The 20,327-nt window shown below is 55.5% G+C and overlaps 1 protein-coding gene across 1 annotated transcript in view; it reads right to left on the bottom strand.

Annotated features, from left to right (window-relative positions):
• Positions 1-239: 239 nt before the first annotated feature.
• Pepd (peptidase D) overlaps positions 240-20,327 on the bottom strand; it is a 134,889-nt gene continuing 114,801 nt past the window's right edge. The window contains exons 12-15 of the mRNA XM_052760063.1: positions 11,650-11,798; positions 3,796-3,980; positions 1,102-1,293; positions 240-698 (exon numbers count right to left, since the gene is read on the bottom strand). Coding sequence (XP_052616023.1) covers positions 561-698; positions 1,102-1,293; positions 3,796-3,980; positions 11,650-11,798 — 664 coding nt within the window. The 3' untranslated portion in view covers positions 240-560. The remainder of the gene's footprint in view (positions 699-1,101; positions 1,294-3,795; positions 3,981-11,649; positions 11,799-20,327) is intronic.

The following is a 20,327-nucleotide window of genomic DNA, read 5'->3' on the forward strand; positions in this document are numbered from 1 at the left end:
GGCAGCAGGTGACAGTGTCGCACTAACTTTAGCAGAATCCCTGTGGCTCAATGAAAGCCCTGGTGGAGGACTCCCCTGGTTCTCCCAGACCACTCCAAGGCAGAAGGGGAGGGTACAGGGCCTTGTGCATGCACTCCTCCTGGGAGCAGACTCCTACAGCTGACACCTGGTGAGCCATCTCGGCCCATGGCTGTCATGCTCTTCTTTGAAGGAGGAAAGGAAGCTGCTGGGTACAAAGGGCCATTTAGAAAAGCTTTTATTGCAAATTCCATTCTGCACATTGATTGTTTTGGAGAAGACACAAGTGCATCTTTCCTGAGCACATGGATATAAATGGCAGCAAGAGGATTGAGTTTTTTTGAATCAACAGAGTCAGTCATTTAAGCACAGTCAAGGTTAGGGATGTGATCTTGCAGGTTAATAAAATGCTGTCCTCCCTTGGAAACGGCAGTGATGGTTTTGTAGGATCAAATGTGAGCTCCAGGATCTGATTGCTGATGGGGTGCCATGGGCAGGCTGACATCACAGAGAAGGGTCACGAGGCCAGCGCCCAGCTGGCTCTACTTTGGGCCAGAGGAGGGTGTAAAGGCCTTGTCACAGCCTGCCATGCATGCTTCAATTTCCTCCACCGTCCTCGGGACACAGGTCAGCAGCTCCGTGCCACTGTTAGTCACGACAACATCCTCCTCGATACGGACCTGTGTCATACAGACAGGATGCCATCATGTCCCTGCTGCCTTAATTTGTCACATTAGCAGTGCCAACCTGCTCCAGTTTGACTGCTACCTGGGGGAAGCTCTCTGAGGGATGGGACTAGTCTTTGTGACAAGACAGACTGGTCTCAGAACCTCTGGGGAAGACATAGGGGGAGGCTTCTGTGTGGTCCTTTGCTTATACTGTGTGCTCACATGGAGCCTCTGGGACTGGTAGGCATTTTGAAGAATCTCTTCCTGTTGAGAGGCAAGGTATCTGTGATAGCCCACATAATAAAGGGGGTGGCCAGGCCTTAAACACAGTCACCTGTCCTTCCACCTTTCTCTGAGGCACCAGTGGGGTGGTGGACGTTCTGGGAATAAGAATGTGGGGCCCCCAGCTACTCACCCCACCAAAGTTGCGGAAGCGCTGCAGGACCTCGTGGTTGAAGAAGCAGGCTTGGGCTGGGTCTGCCAGGGCCTGGTCCAAGAGGTGGTCGATGAAGTAGATTCCCGGCTCCACGGTCAGCACCATGCCTGGCTCCAGGTGCCTTGCTGTGCGCAGACTCCGCAAGCCAGGCTCATCAATGCGCTCTACACCCTGGAGAGAGAGAGACAGAACCCAACTGAACACCCCAAGGCTGGCTACCAGGATTGAGAGGCAGCCAGACAGGATTGGCTCCAGCCCCCTGGGTTCTTCTGACTAGAGTGTATCCAGCCCAGTCTGACCACAGGAACCCTCTGCCCTCTCTGTCCACACCTGTATTCAGGGCATTCTGACCCTTGGCTACCCTCAAATCTGCCTTCAGGACATTGCTAATACACACATACAGGACCAAGCTGCCAGGTGGGCCCACAGGGCTGGCTGGGTGTCTGGCTGCCCTCACTCAGGCCCTTCTGCAGGTCAGAAGCTAAACCAGGGGAGCCAAAAGAGCTCTTAGGGGGTTGCATGGCCTGCAGGCCCTCCTCGTCATATCTTCCAGGCAACTTAAGTGGAAGCTGGACTGGAATGGCTCCTGCAGGTCAAGTCAGCCTTTTCAGTAGAGGAAGGGACAGATCATCAGGATGGGCCTGTTACCACCCGTACTGGCATGTAAGTGCCTGCTTGTGTCTAGCCTACACCTGGGCCCTAGGAACCAGCTCTGTGACCATCGCGGGTGCTAGTGATCACTGCTTTCTGCTGTGGCTCTGCCCTGCTCCTCCAGCTCCCCAGGGCAGTCATCTGGCCTATGGCCAGGGCCTCTGAGCAAGTGGGCAGCAGAGTAAGCTTTCTGGTCAGGATCTGAGTTTGCCCTGCCCTACTTGTGGCTCCTCCAAGGACGCCCAGCTGCTGGAGACGGAGCTGTCATTTCTGACTGTTTGGGGGCCAAGAACATCAGTCTTCAATTAGTGGTTCACATAAGGTAACCAGAAACAGGCTGGCTTGGCCTCCAAGGCTGGGCACAGCAAGGAGGTCTGTGACTGGGATTCTGTGAGGGTAGGGACAGCCACTATGACCTGGTGTGAGCAGGCAGGATGAAGGTGAGGATGGGACACAAAGGACCCTGCCTCTTGTAGGCCATGCTCTGGAAGAACCCCGGCTGGCCACTGTCAGCCTTGCGACACTAGGGGAGGAGGATGCTCCTCAGAAGGCCCCAGGCCTCTGCTCAGGTGAGCAGTGTCTCTTGGGTTTGTGTGTGTGTGTGTGTGTAGGGGGGAGTGGCGCGCTGGAACTCAGGGTTTTGAGCATGCTTGGTGAGTGTTTTGCCACTGAGCTTACACCCAGTAGGCCCATTCATTCCATCCTGTTCTATGGGTGCAGAGGGGGCACAGCTTCCTGCCACTTAGGAAAGTTTAGAGTCATTACTCCAACTGAGGTTAGGGGAGATTAAAGGATATACCTGTCTGAGCAGCTGCTCCTCGGGTCTGCTGGGTTGGGGGATGGTGAGCTGGTCCAAGTGACCTACAGGCCAAGGATGGGGTGCCAGCTATGCTAGGGGTGTCCATGCATGCTGCTCTGCCTGGGCAGAGGGGGCTCAGTGAGGCCTCAACTTGTCCTGGGCTCTGAGAAGAGACCCAGATGTGTCTGGAGGCCTGAAATAAACGACTTTTATAGGAAAAGCCATATTTTTTCCACAGTGTTTATCTGTCAGAAGAATAGACTGAGCACAAAGGGCTGCTTACTGGAAAAGATGAAAACAGTGTGCTGCCAATTCTCTTTGGTGGAAAAAAGGACTTTGGCGACTAATGAATAGCGAACCTCAACTAACAATGTCTGGAAGGGCCTGCTCTTGGCTCCCTGCACACAATAGGATGGACAGAAATTAGGAAATTAAAACTGATTTTGTTTCTCCAAATTTAACTGTTTACACTTGAGAAAAAAATAATTGAATAATAATGCTTCTCTTGAGCAATCCCCCCCCCCCCCAAATCATTCTTAGTGCTTTCAAAATACCCCACAGCCAAGAGGCTGGGTCTAGTCTTGGCTAACTGGCTGGTGGGCCCCAGGGTGTGCACCAATTGCACAATCCGCCCCCTGCACGGTGGGCACCAGGCCAGGCTGGGCAGCAGGAACAGGCCCTGAGGGGCTGTAGCCACCTGCCCAGTAGGGCTTCCCAGGAGCCCTTAGGCACCCACTGGGTGGTCCTTCGAGCTGTCAGTAAGAGGAGGAGAGGGAGCCCTGTCTGAAGATGCCCTTCAAGTCTTCCTGTCCTGCCAGAGGCCCAGGAGGCAGAGGGTGAGCCAGCTAGGGAGCTGGAAAGGGGTCTGCTGCTGAGCTTCTAAGGGCCGAAGCAAGCTTGAATGAAGGACTCGCAGGGTTTGCTGGAACTCTGTCCGTGAAACCTGGCTTCGGTTCCCTATCTCGGGGAACCTTTGCACAGATGTGTCTTGAGGCCTTGCAGGCAGAGGCACCACCTCCAAGTCTGAAGCCTGTGCAGCCTCTGGGGAAGATCACTTACTGACCCACTGTGCTGTGTCCAGGGATCCCCAATTCCTCTGTGTCATAGAGAGGCCCATCCCTCCTGTTTTACTATATCTCCAGCAACATCCCCTACCCCCCAAAAACCTACCTCACTCTATCCCAGTAAGGGCCAGGTTCAGGGAGACCAGCGTGCACACTGACCTCAGGGTAGCCTCCCACGTCGTGCACATCTAGGCCCAGGAAGTGGCCGAGCCCATGGGGCATGAATACTGCTCCCAGGTGGACCTGGAGCATGGCATCCACATTGCCACTCAGGAGGCCAATGCGTGTCAGCTCCTCCAGGTGGATACGGTCAGCCAGCCGGTGCATGTCAGGCCACCAGACACCTGTGGTTAAGGAGAGGCTGTGATAAGCCAGGGCTCTACAGACCAAGGGGTGAGGGCCCAGACTGAGGTGGGCCTGAAGTGAGGACAGGGATGCATACTGGGGACTGAGTGTATCCAGACAGCCTTTGAAGCCCAGGATCCCGAGACTGCATCATACAAGCTTCTGCCACCCAAAGATAGGGCCTGGCTATGTCCACTCAAGCGCAGAAGCAAGCGGCTCAGGCTCACAGAAGGCATCAGCCTGGGCGTTGCTGTTGGAGAGGGGCAGGGAAGGCCTATGGCCTGGGAGAAGGCATCCCTGCCCATCCCAGAATGGCTGACTCAGTCTGGAAGCTGCTGTGGGAACACAGGTTTCGGGGTGAAGGAACACTGGCGTGGCCTCGTCCTCTGGTGGGCAGGGGTCTGGAACCATTTCCATGGTTGCCTGGATGTCTAAGCCCAGGCTGCTAATCAAATTCATCTCTGCCCCATGTTTCTGCGGCAAAGGTCACTGTGGAGCCTCCTGTGCTGGTTAGTTTTATGCCATCTTGACACAGGCTAGTTATTTGAGAGCAGAGAACCTTAATCAGGAAAATGCCTCCATAAGGTCATGCTGCAGGGAAGCCTGTAGGGCACTTTCTTAATCAATGATTGATAAGGGGAGGGCCCAGCCTATTGTAGGTGGTACCATCCCTGGGCTGTGGTCCTGGGTTCCATAAGAGAGCAGGCTGAGCACGCCATAAGGAACAAGCCAGTAAGCAGCATCCTCCATGGCCTCAGCATCAGCTCCTGCCTCCAGGTTCCTGCTCTGTTTGAGTTCTGCCTTGGATTCTTCAGTGGACTGTGTAAGCCAAATAAACCATTTTCTCCCCAAGTTGCTTTGGTTAAGCTAGCCTTGTCGGGTGGCGTCCCAGCATCAATGTTGCCCCCCTAAAGACACCCCCTCACTGCTGCTCCTTGTACACTCCCTGCCACAGCAGCTTAATTGCTTCTCATGTATCTCCACTGGAATAGTGGTGTCCCCCATGACACCCCAAGACTTGGCTTTGCAGAGCATGTGCTCCCCAAGTCTGTGTGCTCTGAGTTCAGATCCTACAAGTGTCCAAAGAGCTGTGCTCACTCAGCTTCTGGCCAGCCCAGCACAGGGAGCTTAGAAAAGGCTTTCCCTTCCTTCGTCATCAAAGGAGAGCCCTAGGAGTGGCTGGCTCCAACCTCGCTTGCAGGCTGATTTCAGTGGTGGACCCATAGGCATGGCTGGGCCTCGACTGAGAAAGGGCATCAGGTAGACCCCATGCTTCATGGTGGCTCCTAGGGGTGGGTTACTGGCACCCAGCCCAACATAGGGCCCGAGCCCCTGTACTGCCTCCATCCTCCTTGCTTGTACATCCTCAGATGCCAGACACAGCTCTCTTGGCTCTAAGTGCGGCTTGCTTTCTGCCTGTGTGTGGTTAGGTTGTGACAGTGACTAAACCTCCAGTGACTTGGCCTCAGCATCTGGCACGGATGGTGGTTACAACCCCTGTGGCTGGAGCGGGCCTCTGAAGTATGTGAAGGTTGCCATCCTCTGGCAAGGGTGAGGCTGGGCACAAACCAGTCCTGGGCTGGGAGACATCCCTGGATCCCCAGCAGGCCCATACTAGACATAAAGTACTCTATATGGATTGGATGAATGTTGCCTTGCTCTCCTACCTCATCCCATTCATGTGGCTAACTCTTACCCTGGCTTTCTGGAAACAGCATTATCCCTGGATCCCTACCCACTCCTTCGACAGAACCCCTGGATACTGCTCAGAGGCATCGGGGAGACTGGTGGACCATGGTGGCGGCATCTCCCCACTCCTGGGGGAGTAGCTTGACCAGGGTGTCAGCTGACAAGGCCATAGCCCTCCTGTGGTCTCACCTGTCTCCTTGTGTGCTTCCCACCTGCAGCTCCCTGGGGCCAAGATGCTTCTCCAAGCCCTGTTCCTCTTCATCTTGGGCCCCTGAGGGACTTCTCCAGGAAGTCCTCTCTGATTGTCCCTTCCTGGCCTACCAGAGCCAATCCATGACAGCCCAGCAGAGTGGCATAGGGTGGGGTTCTAGCCTTGCTCGGTGCCTGGCCCTTGCTAAGTGTGAGGAGTAAGCAAAGTGCTAGCCTTCCCTATGGCTCTTCAGCAGCTAGTACTAGAAATCCAGAGTCCTGGATTTATGAGTGACCTGCGCCCCACTCTGAATTCAGAGCCCAGGATGGGAAGAGTATCCTAGAGGTTAGCACCTACTTAAGGAGCTCAGAGAGGTGACAGTTCCCATGCCCAGGCTCCAGGATGGGTTTCTGCTGGCCCCTGCTCCACCTGGCCTCCCTTACTAGCACTCCAGTGGGCCTGGAGCCTGCTGCTGCGGGAGCCAGGGAGGCCTCTTAGAGCTTCAGCAGCATCCATCACAGCCCCAGGCTTCCTGCCCAGACTGTGACAGCCCTGGGGGGCTCCTCAGCCAAGCCAGGAAGGCAGCAGATCCCCCTTACCTACCCCCAGGGTACTTGGTCAGACAAAGAGCTCACTTCATATGTGGACAATGGCCCTCACGGGATGGTTGATGTGGGAGCCAGGCCTGTGGGGTGTGGGAGCAAAGGCATAAAGCCCAGGTCTCAGGGCAGGCCCTGGGAGCTGCAGTGAGCTAGCTGCATGGCAGGCCAAGCTGGCATCAGGCCCAGGGCCTCTAGCCCAGCCCACCCTGCAGTATCTACTTCGGGACCTTGGGGACTCATTCACCCTTCAGAGGGGCAGGAAGCAGCATGAGTCCAGGCTGCAGGCGCCGCCGTGCTGCTGCTGCTGAAGCGGAGGCGGAGTCGTCGTGTGCACACTTCCTGAAGCTCTTCCCTCTGCACTCTGGGAGCACCCACGCAAATGCTTGGAGCTAGGCAGAGAGAGCACGGAGCTTGCCCTCATCCTGCAACCAGTGTGAATGGTGAACACGACCCAAGAGAGCCCTCCCAGGTCTGGCTCCTGCAAAGGGCACCACGTGAGGTGACATGAGGTCCCTGTACCATTAATGGCACAACCCCCATATTCCTCACCATCTCTAAGGACAAGGGTCAATAGGAAATCTAGCAACTTCATCCTCCCCCTGCCTGCCTGCCTCCCTGTCAGGGTAGGAGAGAGCCAGGAAAGGTGACCCCCGCCCCAGGTCAACAGAGGGCGGATGAAATCAGCTGTGTGACACTGACCTGTGTCCCTCCTACTCCACCTGGTCATCACCTAATGTTGCTCTCAGGCTCACTCTTCGAACAGGAGTACCGCTGGTCACTGAGCTAGCCCTACCTCTGTCCCAACACATACCCCACTCAAATGGCAGGGGCCTGAAGCACGAACAGAGCCAGTGGAGGACCAGGGCTGGTTCACACCAGCCCTCTGCTGTTAGGGCCACAGCAGCCTTCATCACCAGCAGCTCAAGGTGTGTGTTGTGGGGGCAGATTGTGGCTGGGCAGGATAAGGAGAAATGGTGGGTCCCGGGAGGTGACTGAATCAATGAGCCCTGGCAGGATTGAAACTTCAAGACCCAGCTGGGTGTGGTGGCACATGCCTTTAATCTCAAAGTGGGCAGTCTGTATAGTGCGGGCCATGGGCCCTGAGACACCAAAGCCACTCGGAACTTGGACTCCACCCAGCCAGCACCGGTGGGCAGTGTTCTCCCAGGTGCTAGAGCGGCCTACCCACACTCCTGCAGCCTCTCCAGTGACCTCCCTGGCAAAGCTCTCTGAGTGACAGAGGCTGCTGCTCCTTTTGGCCTAGGACAAGGAGCCAAGGCCTGCATTCTTCAATCCCCTGGGGCTGCAGCTGCTGGTCCATGTGTGTTCTGACCATCCTCGTTCCTGCCTTTCCCCTGGGCGTCGTTGTGTGATTTCCTGCCTGTCTTTATTTATTCTTCCTTGGAAGGTCTCAGGAAGCAGCCAGGCAGTCTCAGCAGGGCGTTTGTCTTGGCTCAGAAGCTAAACCCACAAACCAGGGGCAATTCCACTGAGATGGGCAGGGGGCTGGCTAGCCACTGCCAATTCACCACTATGGTGAGTAGATCTGTCCCCATGCTGAGTCCTGAGTGAACACAGGACTCTGAACCCTGGAGGCCAGCCTACACTGTGTAACTAGACAAGAGTCCAGCTCTGCCCTAGTGGACCCTCAGAGTGTCACACTCTATGGAAAACAGCCGGGGCTGTGTTCCACCCTCCCACAAGGAGTCTTCAAGCCACCAGCATGGACTCACCTAGCCAGGTCTGTGCCTACAAGAGCCCAGCATTAACAAGAGTGGCCTTCAGGGAGGCTCTGCCCCATGTAGTCTGCAGGGGTGGACTCAGAGGAGCTGGGTCTGGACGCTCCAGCCTAGTGGCTGCCCCAAGGAGTCTGCCTAGCCAGGGAAGGTGACCAGGTGGGTGTGGCCATCCAGCCAAAGGCCTCCTTGAGTACAAAGTGGGGTGCAGCTTTGTAAGCCTGGCCATTTTCTGGACAACTGGAGTGGGCTGAGGGGGGCTACTGTGTTGGCCAAATGGCTAACTGTGGTGGTAATGTCCAGTGCCAACAAGCTTTGCAGTGGCCAAGACTCAGGTAGCATGGAAGAAGGGAAGCCTGGCGCTCCCAGGTGAGCAGATGGAGACACTGCCGTGCTGACAGGCAGGGTGCCCTTTCCAGTTTGCTCTCCTTGCATCCACTCCTCTCTGAGGCCTAGCCCCTCCTCCAGCCTCCACTGTGGCACGTGGCAGACAATCCCAGGCCTCTTCCTTCTGCGGAGGTGGGGGTCCACAGGGCTCACTCCATGCTCCCATGATGACTACTGCTGCTTTATCATGACACATGAGGTGGCTGGGCTGAGGTTGGCCTTGGAGCTCTGCTTTGACCAGTGGGGACAGCCTTTTCTGGCCCAACACCTGCATTCCACTGCTGCCTGTAGAGGTTTGAAGATACTACCCAATGTGATGGGGCCACCGCCAGCTCAACCCACGTAATGACACAGCTGTCTGCAGAGAATGGCCTGAGGTCATCATCTCGGATGCTGGATGGCAGAGACCTCAGCTTATCACAGGGACTGTGACCAGTGGAGGGTTCTCGGGGAAGGTGGCCCAGTTTCCTGGTGGAGTGGCAGTAGTACACATCATGGGAGACAACACTAGACCAGCCAAAACTATACACTTTGAAATACTGATCATTTAAATGACAAAATGTTCAAAATGAGCAAAAATGCTTGCCTGTGGTGTAAAGACACTGTGCCCCTTAGGTGGCCGCTCCACTGACTTTAGTTTTAAAAGGGGCACAGCAAACATAGTCTCCAGTTCCAGCTCCCTCCAGTGGCTCAATCGCAGATATTGAGAGCCCAGGTTCTTACACTGTTCTCTGACTCAAAGGGACTGGAGGGCCACACTGCCCGGGGCGGGTCTGACTTCCCCGTGCCCTGGCACTGCCTTGTCCAGAGGTACTGCTCAGAGGTACTGTTGTTTTCAGGCTGCTTTCTGGGCCCTGCGCAGCCCAGGGAGCCAGTCAGTACTGCTGCCCATAGGCATGCTTTCCTTTCAGACTTCCCTGGTCTTCCTGCTGGGCACACCGGCTTTCTGTCAGGCTCTGGTCCTGCATGCTGAGTGGGGGTACGGAGCTGTAGGGTTGGGTTCTAGTGTCCTACCGCAACTACCACCCCCGCAGCCCCTGGCCTCTGGGGAGCTCCTAGGGCTAGACTGGGGGCCTTCTCAACATGCCTCTTCTGAAAATGACTGATGTTGAGGTCCCTCCACAGCTGAACAGGGCCCTGAGATCACAATGTAAATCATTCCAACAATGGGCCACGGGGCCACAGGGGACTATTTAGTCAAATGCTGAAACAGCCAGTTCTGGGGCAGCAGCATGCCACATCCTGGGGCTTTTACAGTTCTGGAGACCAAGATCATCTTTTTTCTTTCTTTCTCCCCACCCCCTTTTTTTTAAATCAAGGAACCATGGAGATGTGCAAATCTGGCCACTAGAGTCCTTAGAAATACTTCAAAAATGCAGTTGTCAGGCCTCCCATGACCACCACAGCCCCTGAAACTTACTCACCACTTCCAGGTCATAGAAGAGTTGGGGGGCTGCTGCTAATCCCCTGCCCTTAACAAGAGTGTGGATGTCAGAGCTGGCTGAGTCTGCCCTCAGTGGACTCTGGTAGCATGGGGAGCTACCCCGGCTGGTGAGAGTACATGCAAACTGCTGGGCCGGGCCCCGACTTGCATTCTGGATGCCTTGGACCTCCACTGTGTTGTTGCCCTCTGCACAGTGGCCCCCACATGGTGTAGGGAGATGCCTGGGTTCCAGGAAAGGTCTGGGCTGCCACTGGGCCAGCTGCTTTGGGGTTTGGGATAGGACAACACTCTGAGCTAGCATCACAAGTTCTCACTTCAGCCCTCATGGGGGCTTCATGTTGAAAGCTGGAGTCTGCACAGCCAGGGCAGGCCATTCTACCTCTCTGAGCCTGTGACCACCCAATGACCTAACAGAGTCCTTACCAGCAGGGTTAGGCCATCTGTGCCGAGGTGGTGTGGGTGGATCACCAGGAGGCAGACAGGCCGGGAAAGCTGCCCCACGGCCAAATGGAGCCTGGCTGCAACAGATACTTTTAGGTGCTGCCCAGTAGCTGTGTGTCCACAGAGGGCCTGGCCTGTGTGTGTGTGTGTGATTGGCACCTGAAAGCTGTGTTCAGGATATAAAGAACCCAAAACCCACAGGGTGGGCTCAAGGTGAGAATTCAGGAGAGCCACACATACCCCTCCATGCTCCCCTTTAGGCAGAGGTGCTTGTACAAGGCAGGGCTCCCAGATGCTGCGAGGTGAGGCTCTTATGCTGCAGGCAGACAGCTAATGGCAGAGCTGTGGCTCAGTGCCGTGGATGGGGAGACTCATCGGGTTGTACGGTCAGCAGGGGAGCTAGTAACAGGAGGGCCTGAAGGCCCCAGAAGGAAGGCTGTAAAGCTGGTCTCCCTGTCTCCCCTATAGAGACTGTCATGCAGAGGGAAGCCACGGGGCAGTTTCTGGGAGCTCCATAGGTTGTATGGAGGTGTGTGTGAGAGACACAGGTGGCCAACAGTGAAGGGGGAGGCAGATGGCTGCATGGAGAGGACACCAGGCCCAGTACCACCACTGCAGCAGGACAGTGACCACAACAGATGACTAAGTCATGCTTGGCAGTCTCCGGGGCTTTCTGTCATTCAGCTTAGCTCCTACAGGGTGCTGCCTCCCCATGCACAGACTAAAAAAAAAAAAAACAAAAACAAAAAAAACCAATCCCGAGGGGGGATCTTCATGACTCAAGGTCGTGGCCTCTGAGTGAGGTTAGAGCTTGCTCTGGTGTTCCACCAGATGCCAGTATGCAAAGCTGGCCTGGACCTTCCTCAAGTGGACTCTGTTTTGGTCAGGGCAGGAGACATGTTCATGTCCCAGTGACCAGTGTGGGTGGAGGGATGTGTAGGGAGATGGGGCTGGATGGGACATGGGGTCACAAGGGGCTGGACTTCCAGATCCAGCTCTGTCACTGACTGGTGGTCAGCCCTGTGTCCTTAGGGTGCTCTGGGGGCCACACACCACCTGGAATCTAACTGGCCAAGCATGTGGAGTGAATGTAGACAGACTTCAGGGTCTGTCACTCAGTATTCCTCCCCTCCCCATTACCAGGCAGATCCTTAGCAGCCCCGCTCTCTTGTCCCTCACCTGGCTTCATGGTGCTCATGACAGTTGTGCGGCTCTTCAGCACCGCCTCGTAGATGGCCTTCTGGTCCTCTGTGAACTTGCCATTGGCAGGAAAGGAGCAGGTGATGTCAGAAGCAAAACAGTAGTACTCTCCGCCCATGTCAAACAGGCTGTGGGGACAGGGTGCTGTGAGGCAGGTGGGCAGATGTCCACACCCCTCCCCTCTCTCTTTTGGGGCCTGGCTGTGGCAGGAGATGTGAATGGTGTAGCAGGTTCCCTTCCAAAAGAAGGGAGCAATGCAGGGACCTAGGCCTGGTGGTGCAGGCCTGTCACCTCAGGGACTTGGGAGGTAGAGGCAGGAGGATAGAAATTTTAAGACCGAGCTGGGTGGTGGTGGCGCACACCTTTAACCTCAGCACTCAGAAGGCAGAAGCAGGCGGATCTCAAAGCGAGCTCCAGGAAAAAAAAAAATCTTCAAGATCTGCCTGGGCTACAGAGTAAGTTCGAAGCCAGCCTGGAAACCGTGAGACCATCCCAGAAAAGAGTAGAAAGAGCACTGGAGATGTCACTTAGTAGATCACACTAGCCTGCACACATGAGATCCTAGGCTCAATCTCCAGAACCATAGAAAATGGTAAGGAAAAAAAGGTTAAAAAAAAAAGGAGGTAGAGATGGAAGGGAGGAGGGAGGGAACGAGAGTGGGAGGAGGGGGACTGGCTCAGCCTGTCCAGGGAAGGCTAAGAAGACTGGCCCTACAGCCTTAGCTGTGGGGACCCATTCAGAACAGTGGGAGGGACCCATGGAAGGATGATGGCTAGCTCTCCAGATACCCCATGCCAACCGCCTTCTATATGAGCATGCCAAGAGACTCCCTACTCCCGCCTTGCTTGCACCTAGGCCACATCTGCCCAGTGGACTAAGCTGCACCAGGTCTTTCTAACAGGCCCACAGTGCTTGGGAGGAGCCAGCCAGTGGCTGGTGCCTCAGGCGCTGCTCTATTGTCTGGTATCATCTGCTCAGGTAGGGCAGACATGTCTCACCAGCACCTGAGAAGGGGCAAAGAGGAAACATCAGAGTGTGTGTAGCCCATTTAACAGTGCTTTCCTGGGGACTGATAGAGGTGATTCCGTGTGGTCCCCAGGTGGGTGGCTGTGCAGGCTGAGATGGTGCAGAGGACTTACAGCAGCCTTGAGCCAGTGGAAGCTGGACAATGGTGGAAAACAGCCAGGCCTGCTGAGTCAGGACCATGGAGCTACCCCTCTGGAGACCGTGTCATGGCTCCTGGGAGAGCAGAGCCACATAATGGACCATGGTGCTCAACAGTGGGGATAGGTAAGAATTCTGCCCTGTGCACCATCCGTGATGGAGCAAGAAGGAGGCTTGTGGGCCTGGCCTGGCTTTGGGACATGGATCAGTCTCCCATGGTATGGGGTCACCTCAGAATGCCAGAGTGTGACTAAGGCAAGGGGTATACACACAGGCCACCCCTTCCCAACCTGCCCCATTTTAGCATCCCCATGAGGTCCTGCAGCAGACATAAAGCAAGGGCCTCTTCCTGGGGCCACGATATTAATCTCAACCAAACTTGCTGATGGACCAAGGTCCAGTCTTCCTGTACCAACGGAGGCCAGCTCTGTTTAGTGTGGTGGGGGATGGCCATGTCCATCTGCTGCCAGACACATGCTGGCCAGTCTGAGCCCAGGGCATATCTGTGGCTTCCTTTATGAGGGCCTCTCACCCAAATCCTACTCTAACGGCAACCACAAACATTCCAGAAGTTGCCTGTGTACTAGTGTTGAGAGACAGAGCAAGGGGGCAGGGTGGGCCCCTGGCCTGCCTATAGAGCACGGATTCTGGCCACACGGCTTGCTAGACAGCACCGGCTACTGCAGAGCATCTGATTTCAAAGGAAAAACTCCAGTGCTCAGGATGCCTGGACACCATGCTGGAATCCAAAGTCCTCGACGAGGCACTCTTTAATCTCCTGACTCTTCTGGTTGCAAAACATCATAAACGGGGTCAACAGTACGAAAGGCGAAGCACAGATAACATCTCAGGTGATTCCTGGGGGTGGGCAGAGGCACCCCGCCCCCAGCATGACAGGGAACTTCGGCTTGGGTCAAAGTCTCTGGGGGACCCTGTGTGGAGCAGACTCAAGGGACCTGGGCCTCACTTCAGGAGGACCCACCCAGCTCAGTTACAAGAGGGCCATGAAACACGAGAGGCTGGAGACACACACACCTAGGCATCTGCTCCCCAGGGCACTGAGGCCCTTGGGGCCAGAAACTGCCTGCAGGTTTACTCCTGTGTAGGGCGTGCTCTGACCCAGCCTAGAGGGTAAGCACACCGAAGCCTGAGACGGCAGGGAGACTGAGGCTGTGCACACAGGCCCAGCAAAAGCCCTCAACTGAGGGAGGTAAACATTTCAGTCACCTTGCTCTGCCTCTGCCACTCAGCCTTCGGGACCTCATTTCCCCACATTTTAATGGGAATGTGACCCTTGTGAGCTGAAGGTGTGTAAGGGTCTAGGGGCCAGTGCAGGGAGCAGTGGAGACAGAGCTACGAGCAGTCCCGGCCTCGGGTGGCTGGCTTCCCGGCCTCAGTCGGGGAAACAATGCTTGGTGGACTGCAGCATCTGAGAACAAATGGCCTGGGTAGACAGGACGGGGTGAGGCATGTGGAGACACTCATTCCTGGAGGTGCTACAGAAAGGGTGACCTGCCGTCGCCCCTGGGGAAGAAGATTCTACTGGTGCTATCTAAAGGAAAAACAGAAATGAACTATTTTTAAAAACCAGGAAGCTCACAAGATGACACGAAATGCTAGAATCATCTAGAACGGGACCAAACAAGATTCTTTGAGGGCACACCAGACTGAACCAAGTTCTCCAAACCTTCCCCCAAACAGAGCCGGCATGATGGGCGCTCTCCTCCAGCTTCTAAAGACTTCAACTCCATTTTTTGTTAAAATCAGCTGCTTTCTGGAGAAGGAAGTAGACAGCCCGCCAGGCAGCCCATCCTGCCCGGCGACGCTTGGGCACGGGTTGAGTCTATTTTTGTGTTCTCGGTTCCCCATATTTTTTGCCCTTTTCTGTTGTTGTTTATTGTTTTTAAACCCTCCCTCCGTGCTTTTCCATGCTTAAGTGATTCCGATTCAAGCCATTTGGAATCCAGGGATGAAAGCCATCACTTTTATAAATCATCCCCTCCAGTTTTCTGTCTACCGCGCCTGGCCTTTCCATGCAGAACTACGATGGAGAATTCGGTCATTCTTGGCTCAATCGAGAATGCAAGATCTCCCCTTCCTGGCTGTGTAGGGACATCCACCAGGGACACCTCCATCACTGGCCGAGTGGGTCCATGTGATAATCTGAGACATCTGGGAGATGACATGTCTCCAAGCAATGTGCTGGCGTCTCTTCCCCACATGTGTTCCTATGGCTGTGGTTCTGGCTGGGATGAATGTTCTGTCTTCCTCTGGCTCTTCATGGGGCAGGTCCAGGCCTGGGCTACCTGCCACCACTGGCCCACCCAGACCCTCTCCAGGTCCTGCTCAACCCCCTTAGGCCCTGTGCAGGGACAAGCCAGCCCGCAGGCAGAAGGCCTCCAAGGGAATGCTGCAATGTTTATACAAGGGCCACTTTGTACTCAGCTTGTAGCTTCATTTTAATCTGAGTATGCAACACACACTCGGCCGCTTCTCACCCAAGACTGACATCTTCCATGCACGTGTGCTAAGCATGCCTGCTCTGTACAGACTCCACAGTCTGCATGCCAGGCTGGAGGGGGAGAGATGGGGGTTCTGAACAGCTGAAGATGCTCATCTACCCCAGACCTCTGCTGGGGTTACAACAGGAAGGTAGCTGGTCACATTGTCTCCGCCAGCACATGCTTCTAGGCTGGCCACAGTGGGCATCTGCCTCTCCAGTTCATGGGTCAGCGGCTGACTCCCAGCTCCCCACCAGGATCTGTGCATGCCAGTCCTCAGGGATGGCTAGAGCAGCAGAACCATCCTCAGAGACTCCTCAGGGTCTAAGGTGGCCGGGACGATCCCCCATGCCAGCAGTGGGTCCCTACCCCTGAGGCCCAGAGCTACAACTCTCCAATGCACAGTCTAATGAGAACAGTTCCATGCTGGGGTCCTATGTCTGCACAGAACTGGCACTGCCCTCTACGTGATGTCACAGAACACTCGTGTTAGGCCAAGCCCCAAGGACAGCACCACACTGTGGCCTGGATCAGAGGCAGGCACTCAGCTGCTGCCTGCCTCAGCCTTGTGGGCTCAGGGTTGGGCACCAGGGTAGTGGCTACTGTGGGTGGGGGGAGGCCAGCAGTCATTGTCACGCAGACAGCACATGCTTCATTTCACTTTTTTGGTGACTGGTGTCTTGTGATGTCTGTGAGCACCCGGGCTGTCTAGACTAGCGCTTTTTAAACCATGGGTTGTGACGTCAATGGAGTGGGTGCGGCCACAAAGCAGTGACAAGCTAAACAGAAGGGACAGAAGCACGTGGGGAAGGCAGCTGCTTATGGCTGGAGGCCTGTCTGCAAATATGAGCCCTGGTTAGAAGGCTAACGGTCTTCTGCGAGGGGCTATTGAAGTCCTCGGCCGGCGCAGCTGGCCAGACAGCTGGCCAGGGCCTGTGTTGGTAGGAGAGCTTTCTCCATGCTCTGGGTGGGGGCCCCTAGTGGCCACCAAGCGTCCTTTAGAAATAGCAAGGCTGGGGAAGGGATATGAGTCGAGCCTAGCAGCAGGGAGCTAGCTGTGGATGACATCCTCCAAAGCCTACTGGAACACTAAGCACAGATAACAAGGAGCGTGCAGCCACAGGCCTTCTGCAGCAAGGGAAGAGCCTCGGGCCCAGACTCACCCTGCCTGGGGCCACAGCTGGCAGCCAGACACACAACCAGAACAGGCACAATCATCTTATCCCAGTACAGGGCTCAAGTGATGCAGGGTCTGCTAGAGCCCTTGGTATCTGCAGCCCAGGGTGAGGCTGGCATGCCTGTGATGGCAACAGGTATGTTAGACATCCTGGATGCCACCCAGGCTCCAGCTGTGACCCAGAGGGACAGCAGCACAGTTCTGGGTCCCTTTAAGTTCTAACTGTTCTGGGATGAAACCACCCTCATTTCTCTGGGTTTTGGTGACCTCCTTACATGGCCATTATCAGAGCAGAGAGACAGATGAGGCCGGAGGCCACAGCAGGGATGGGGGGGGGGGGACACTTGCAAATTGCTGAGTGGAAGGTTAGGACAGGCCTGTCCCACCCCCCCCCCCCCCCCCCCCCCCCCCCCCCCCCCCCCCCCCCCCCGACAGCACAGCAAACCACAACCCAGAGAGAGGCCTGGCCGAGTCCTGAGGCTACACTGCCCTCTTCTGGCCAGTGCTGGAAAGCCATGCACACCATCTCTCAGCCACCACTTGGGGAGTCCCAGACCTGGAGCACACATGCACCTGTGTTTGGATAGGAGCCATGACACCTAGCTTTTCTTCCTGTTCTTAGAGGGTGGAAGGCAGCTGAGGAGGAGGAGGAGCGTCCCAGCTGCTTCTCAAATCAGAACCCCCACTGAGGACATATGCTCTGCTGTGTGGGGAGAGCTTGCATAGGAGTCAGGAGAAGCGGAGAACTTGACAGCTTGGGTGGAGTCTTTCACCAGAGTGACTCAACCTGGGATGCTCTATTCCCATGGATTTAGGATGAATGGTGGGTTTCCTGTTGGTCCAGGCACAGCCTATCTGTCTGTGGGCTTCGATGGCTCAGAGGGGTGTTTGAGGACCACTCCTTACCCAGAGCCAGCGAGGCCTGGCTCCTTCCCTGTTTCTCTAGATGTGTTCACAGCCACCTGCTTGGAGCTAGATGCAGTGGAGAGCATCTTCTGTGGCCTCCCACTCAGGAAGGGCCTCCAGTGACCTTGTTCAACACCACCCTTCATGTGAACACGCTGGAAGCATCAACTAACAAGATCACCACACTTGGCAAGCCCTGTCATCCAAGCCCTGCCTGCTTGCCTTGAAGAAGACAACAAAATGCAGCTGATGTTTCCTGCAGGACAGTGACCCGACCAACGGGTTCAGGGGCACTCCAGGGACACTCCAGAGCCGGAAGATGCTCTGGGAGCCAACAGGAAAACTCCAAGAGGCTCAGCAGCCACAGGCCCTGAACAGGCCTCATGGCTCTGAACTGAGACAGGCCAAGACATCTGAAGCCACACGTCACCATCTTTCCCTGGGATCCACACAGAGCAGCTGGGCTAGGATCTGGCCCAGAGAAACAGGAAGGGACCTGGGAACCGCTGGCTAGGATGTGGGATGGCCTGCAGTACTTGGCTGACAAACTTGATGTGTAGCACAGAGCAGCCTGGGCAGCATCTAGACCTCATGGGTGAGGACTGTGGCCCCAGTGGCTGGAAGCGGCCTTAGCTGACTTCCAGCCCCACCTGAGGTTCCCATGAGCCCGCAACAGCGGTTCATGTCTGCAATCCGAGCGCCTGGGAACCCAAGGGCATTGCTATACATCAAGGCCAGCCTGGCTACAGTGTGAGACCCTAGTTCAACTGCTTAAAAAAAGTTGTCTGACTAAAGTAGGCCTGACTGGTGCTCTGCCTTGGCCCAGGGCCGGAAAATGTGCTTCAGAGACACAGAAAGCAGGAGTCGTCCAGCCTCTCTGGCTTGGCAGTTCCACTCCAAACTGAGGGGCGGGGGGTGGTGGGGGGTGGGGCTCTGTGCCCAGGATCATACAACACGGCTCCTGGTGCACTTGTGTGGGTATATGCTAGAAGTGTGGGTCTGCTCACTCCTGAAGGGACTGTCACTCAGCACCTCCTCTCCTCACTGCTCTGAATGAGCTCTGACTCCCCAGATGGCCCTATTACTGTTAAAATCTCTTTCATGTCAGAAGGTAGGTGGGGCCCAGAGCCCACCCCTGTGCTTGCCTGGAACGCATGCCCTGTCCTAGGAGGTACTCAGCTTTGGGACAGACTCCACTCTATACACATATTCTGGTCCCCTACCTTATGATGGACTGTGGCATTATGTTGGGATAACAGTGTGATTTATTATTTACCGAACGCACTAGGTGCTTGGCAGATCAATTTCAATAAAACAATGGATTATAAATGCCGCCAGCAATCTGGCAGTAGCAGTAATCAACAAAACATGTTCTAAATGCTGCATAATAAATTGACTATAATAAACTCATAATGATTCTACTGGCTACATTTCAAAGTTAGCACTAGAAAAACAAAATCACCAATTTGAGTTTGGCATAAACATCCGTGGAGTTCCTCAGCTCACTCCTGTTCACAGCTGTATCCAGAGGCACAGGTGCCACATGCTGCCTATGAGGGCTGAGGTCACAGCAGGTGGGCCATGGAGAGGCCTAAGGTACACAAGTATCCTGGCTGGCCACTAACCATCTCTGGGATCCCCAGGAATGCAGGTAAGGCTGGCCTTCTCACAGGGAAAGAACCCCCTTTTGGACAGGTAAAGTAGACAGTGAAGAAGCAGCTGCTTCCTCTGGGGCGTGCTGAACTCGAGGAGTGGAGCTCATGGCTTAGGGGCTCCAACCAGCCAGAGCTCCCCCAGGGTGGCAGGGACCTGCTGATGTGGCTGGCCTCAGCCTTGGCCCGGGGAGTGGATTCCTGTCCTGTCCTCCAGTCCTAACCAGCATAGGCCAGAGCCAAAGATCATCAGAAAAGCTCTTGGGCAGTGGGACCTTTTGGTACAGGCCAAAGTGGACCTTGGAGGCCGAGGCAGGATTGAAACTTCAAGTCCTGCCTGGAAAACTTAGTAAGACTGTCTCAAAACAACAAGTGAAAAGAGGGTCACTGCAGAGTGTTTGTTCAACACGCTGAAGGCCCTGGGTACGAGCGAGTGCCAGGAGCTGGCGGGGAGGGGACGTCAGGGAGGGGGAGCTTGGGGCCATCATAGAGCTGAAGAGACCAGCTGGCCTCTCCTGCTGCCACTGGCTCCACCGTGACCTAGAGGGGAGGGAGGGAGGGCTGCTCTTCTCCTTGCCTCCAGCTGAGCCAGCTCTGAGGCAGCCACCCCCATCCCCAGTCCCTGTGACACCTACTTGTGAGCCCAGCACCCTGCTGAATCTCAGCCACTCTAGCCCCAGCTGGGGCCCAGTGAGCCCGCAGCAGCCTGTGCTGCTGTTGTAGGACCGAGTGGCGATGGCTCCTGCCTCATCTCTTGCTGGCTCCCACTTGGTTTATCAGCTTGGGCCCCCGGAGAGGCCATTTTCAGCCCCTGTGTTCCTTCTATGCCCTTTCTGCCATTATTGTGGGGAGTCCTGAGATGTGTCTGTTATCTCCACTCACAGATGGGTAAACGGAGGCATAGACAGAAGAAGCTCTCCTTACCGAAAGCTGAGCGGCTTGAGCCAGAATGTCTTACCTAATGGCTGACCCTGGTGAGTGGACTGGCCACTCACGGGCCAGTGTGGACCCTGGGATTAAGTGGCTGTCTCTTATTTGGGAGTGACTACTCAAAGCATGGTGTCTTTCTCAGCAGCTGGTTATCTGTCTGTCCATGCATGTGTGCTCCCCCTCAGGGGACATGGGCGGGAACTCTTGGGAGTAGGCTCTCCTGGGGCAGGGCCAAAGCCACCCCATGAGCAGCCATCACAAGGACCCAAGGCTGGGGAATGAGTGCCACAGGGGTCGAGATGGCAGTTGATGGCCCAGCCATGCTCC

The sequence above is a fragment of the Peromyscus californicus genome, unplaced genomic scaffold, assembly GCF_007827085.1.
Source record: "Peromyscus californicus insignis strain IS unplaced genomic scaffold, ASM782708v3 Scaffold_4__1_contigs__length_199733344, whole genome shotgun sequence".
In the NCBI taxonomy this organism is placed as follows: domain Eukaryota; kingdom Metazoa; phylum Chordata; class Mammalia; order Rodentia; family Cricetidae; genus Peromyscus; species Peromyscus californicus.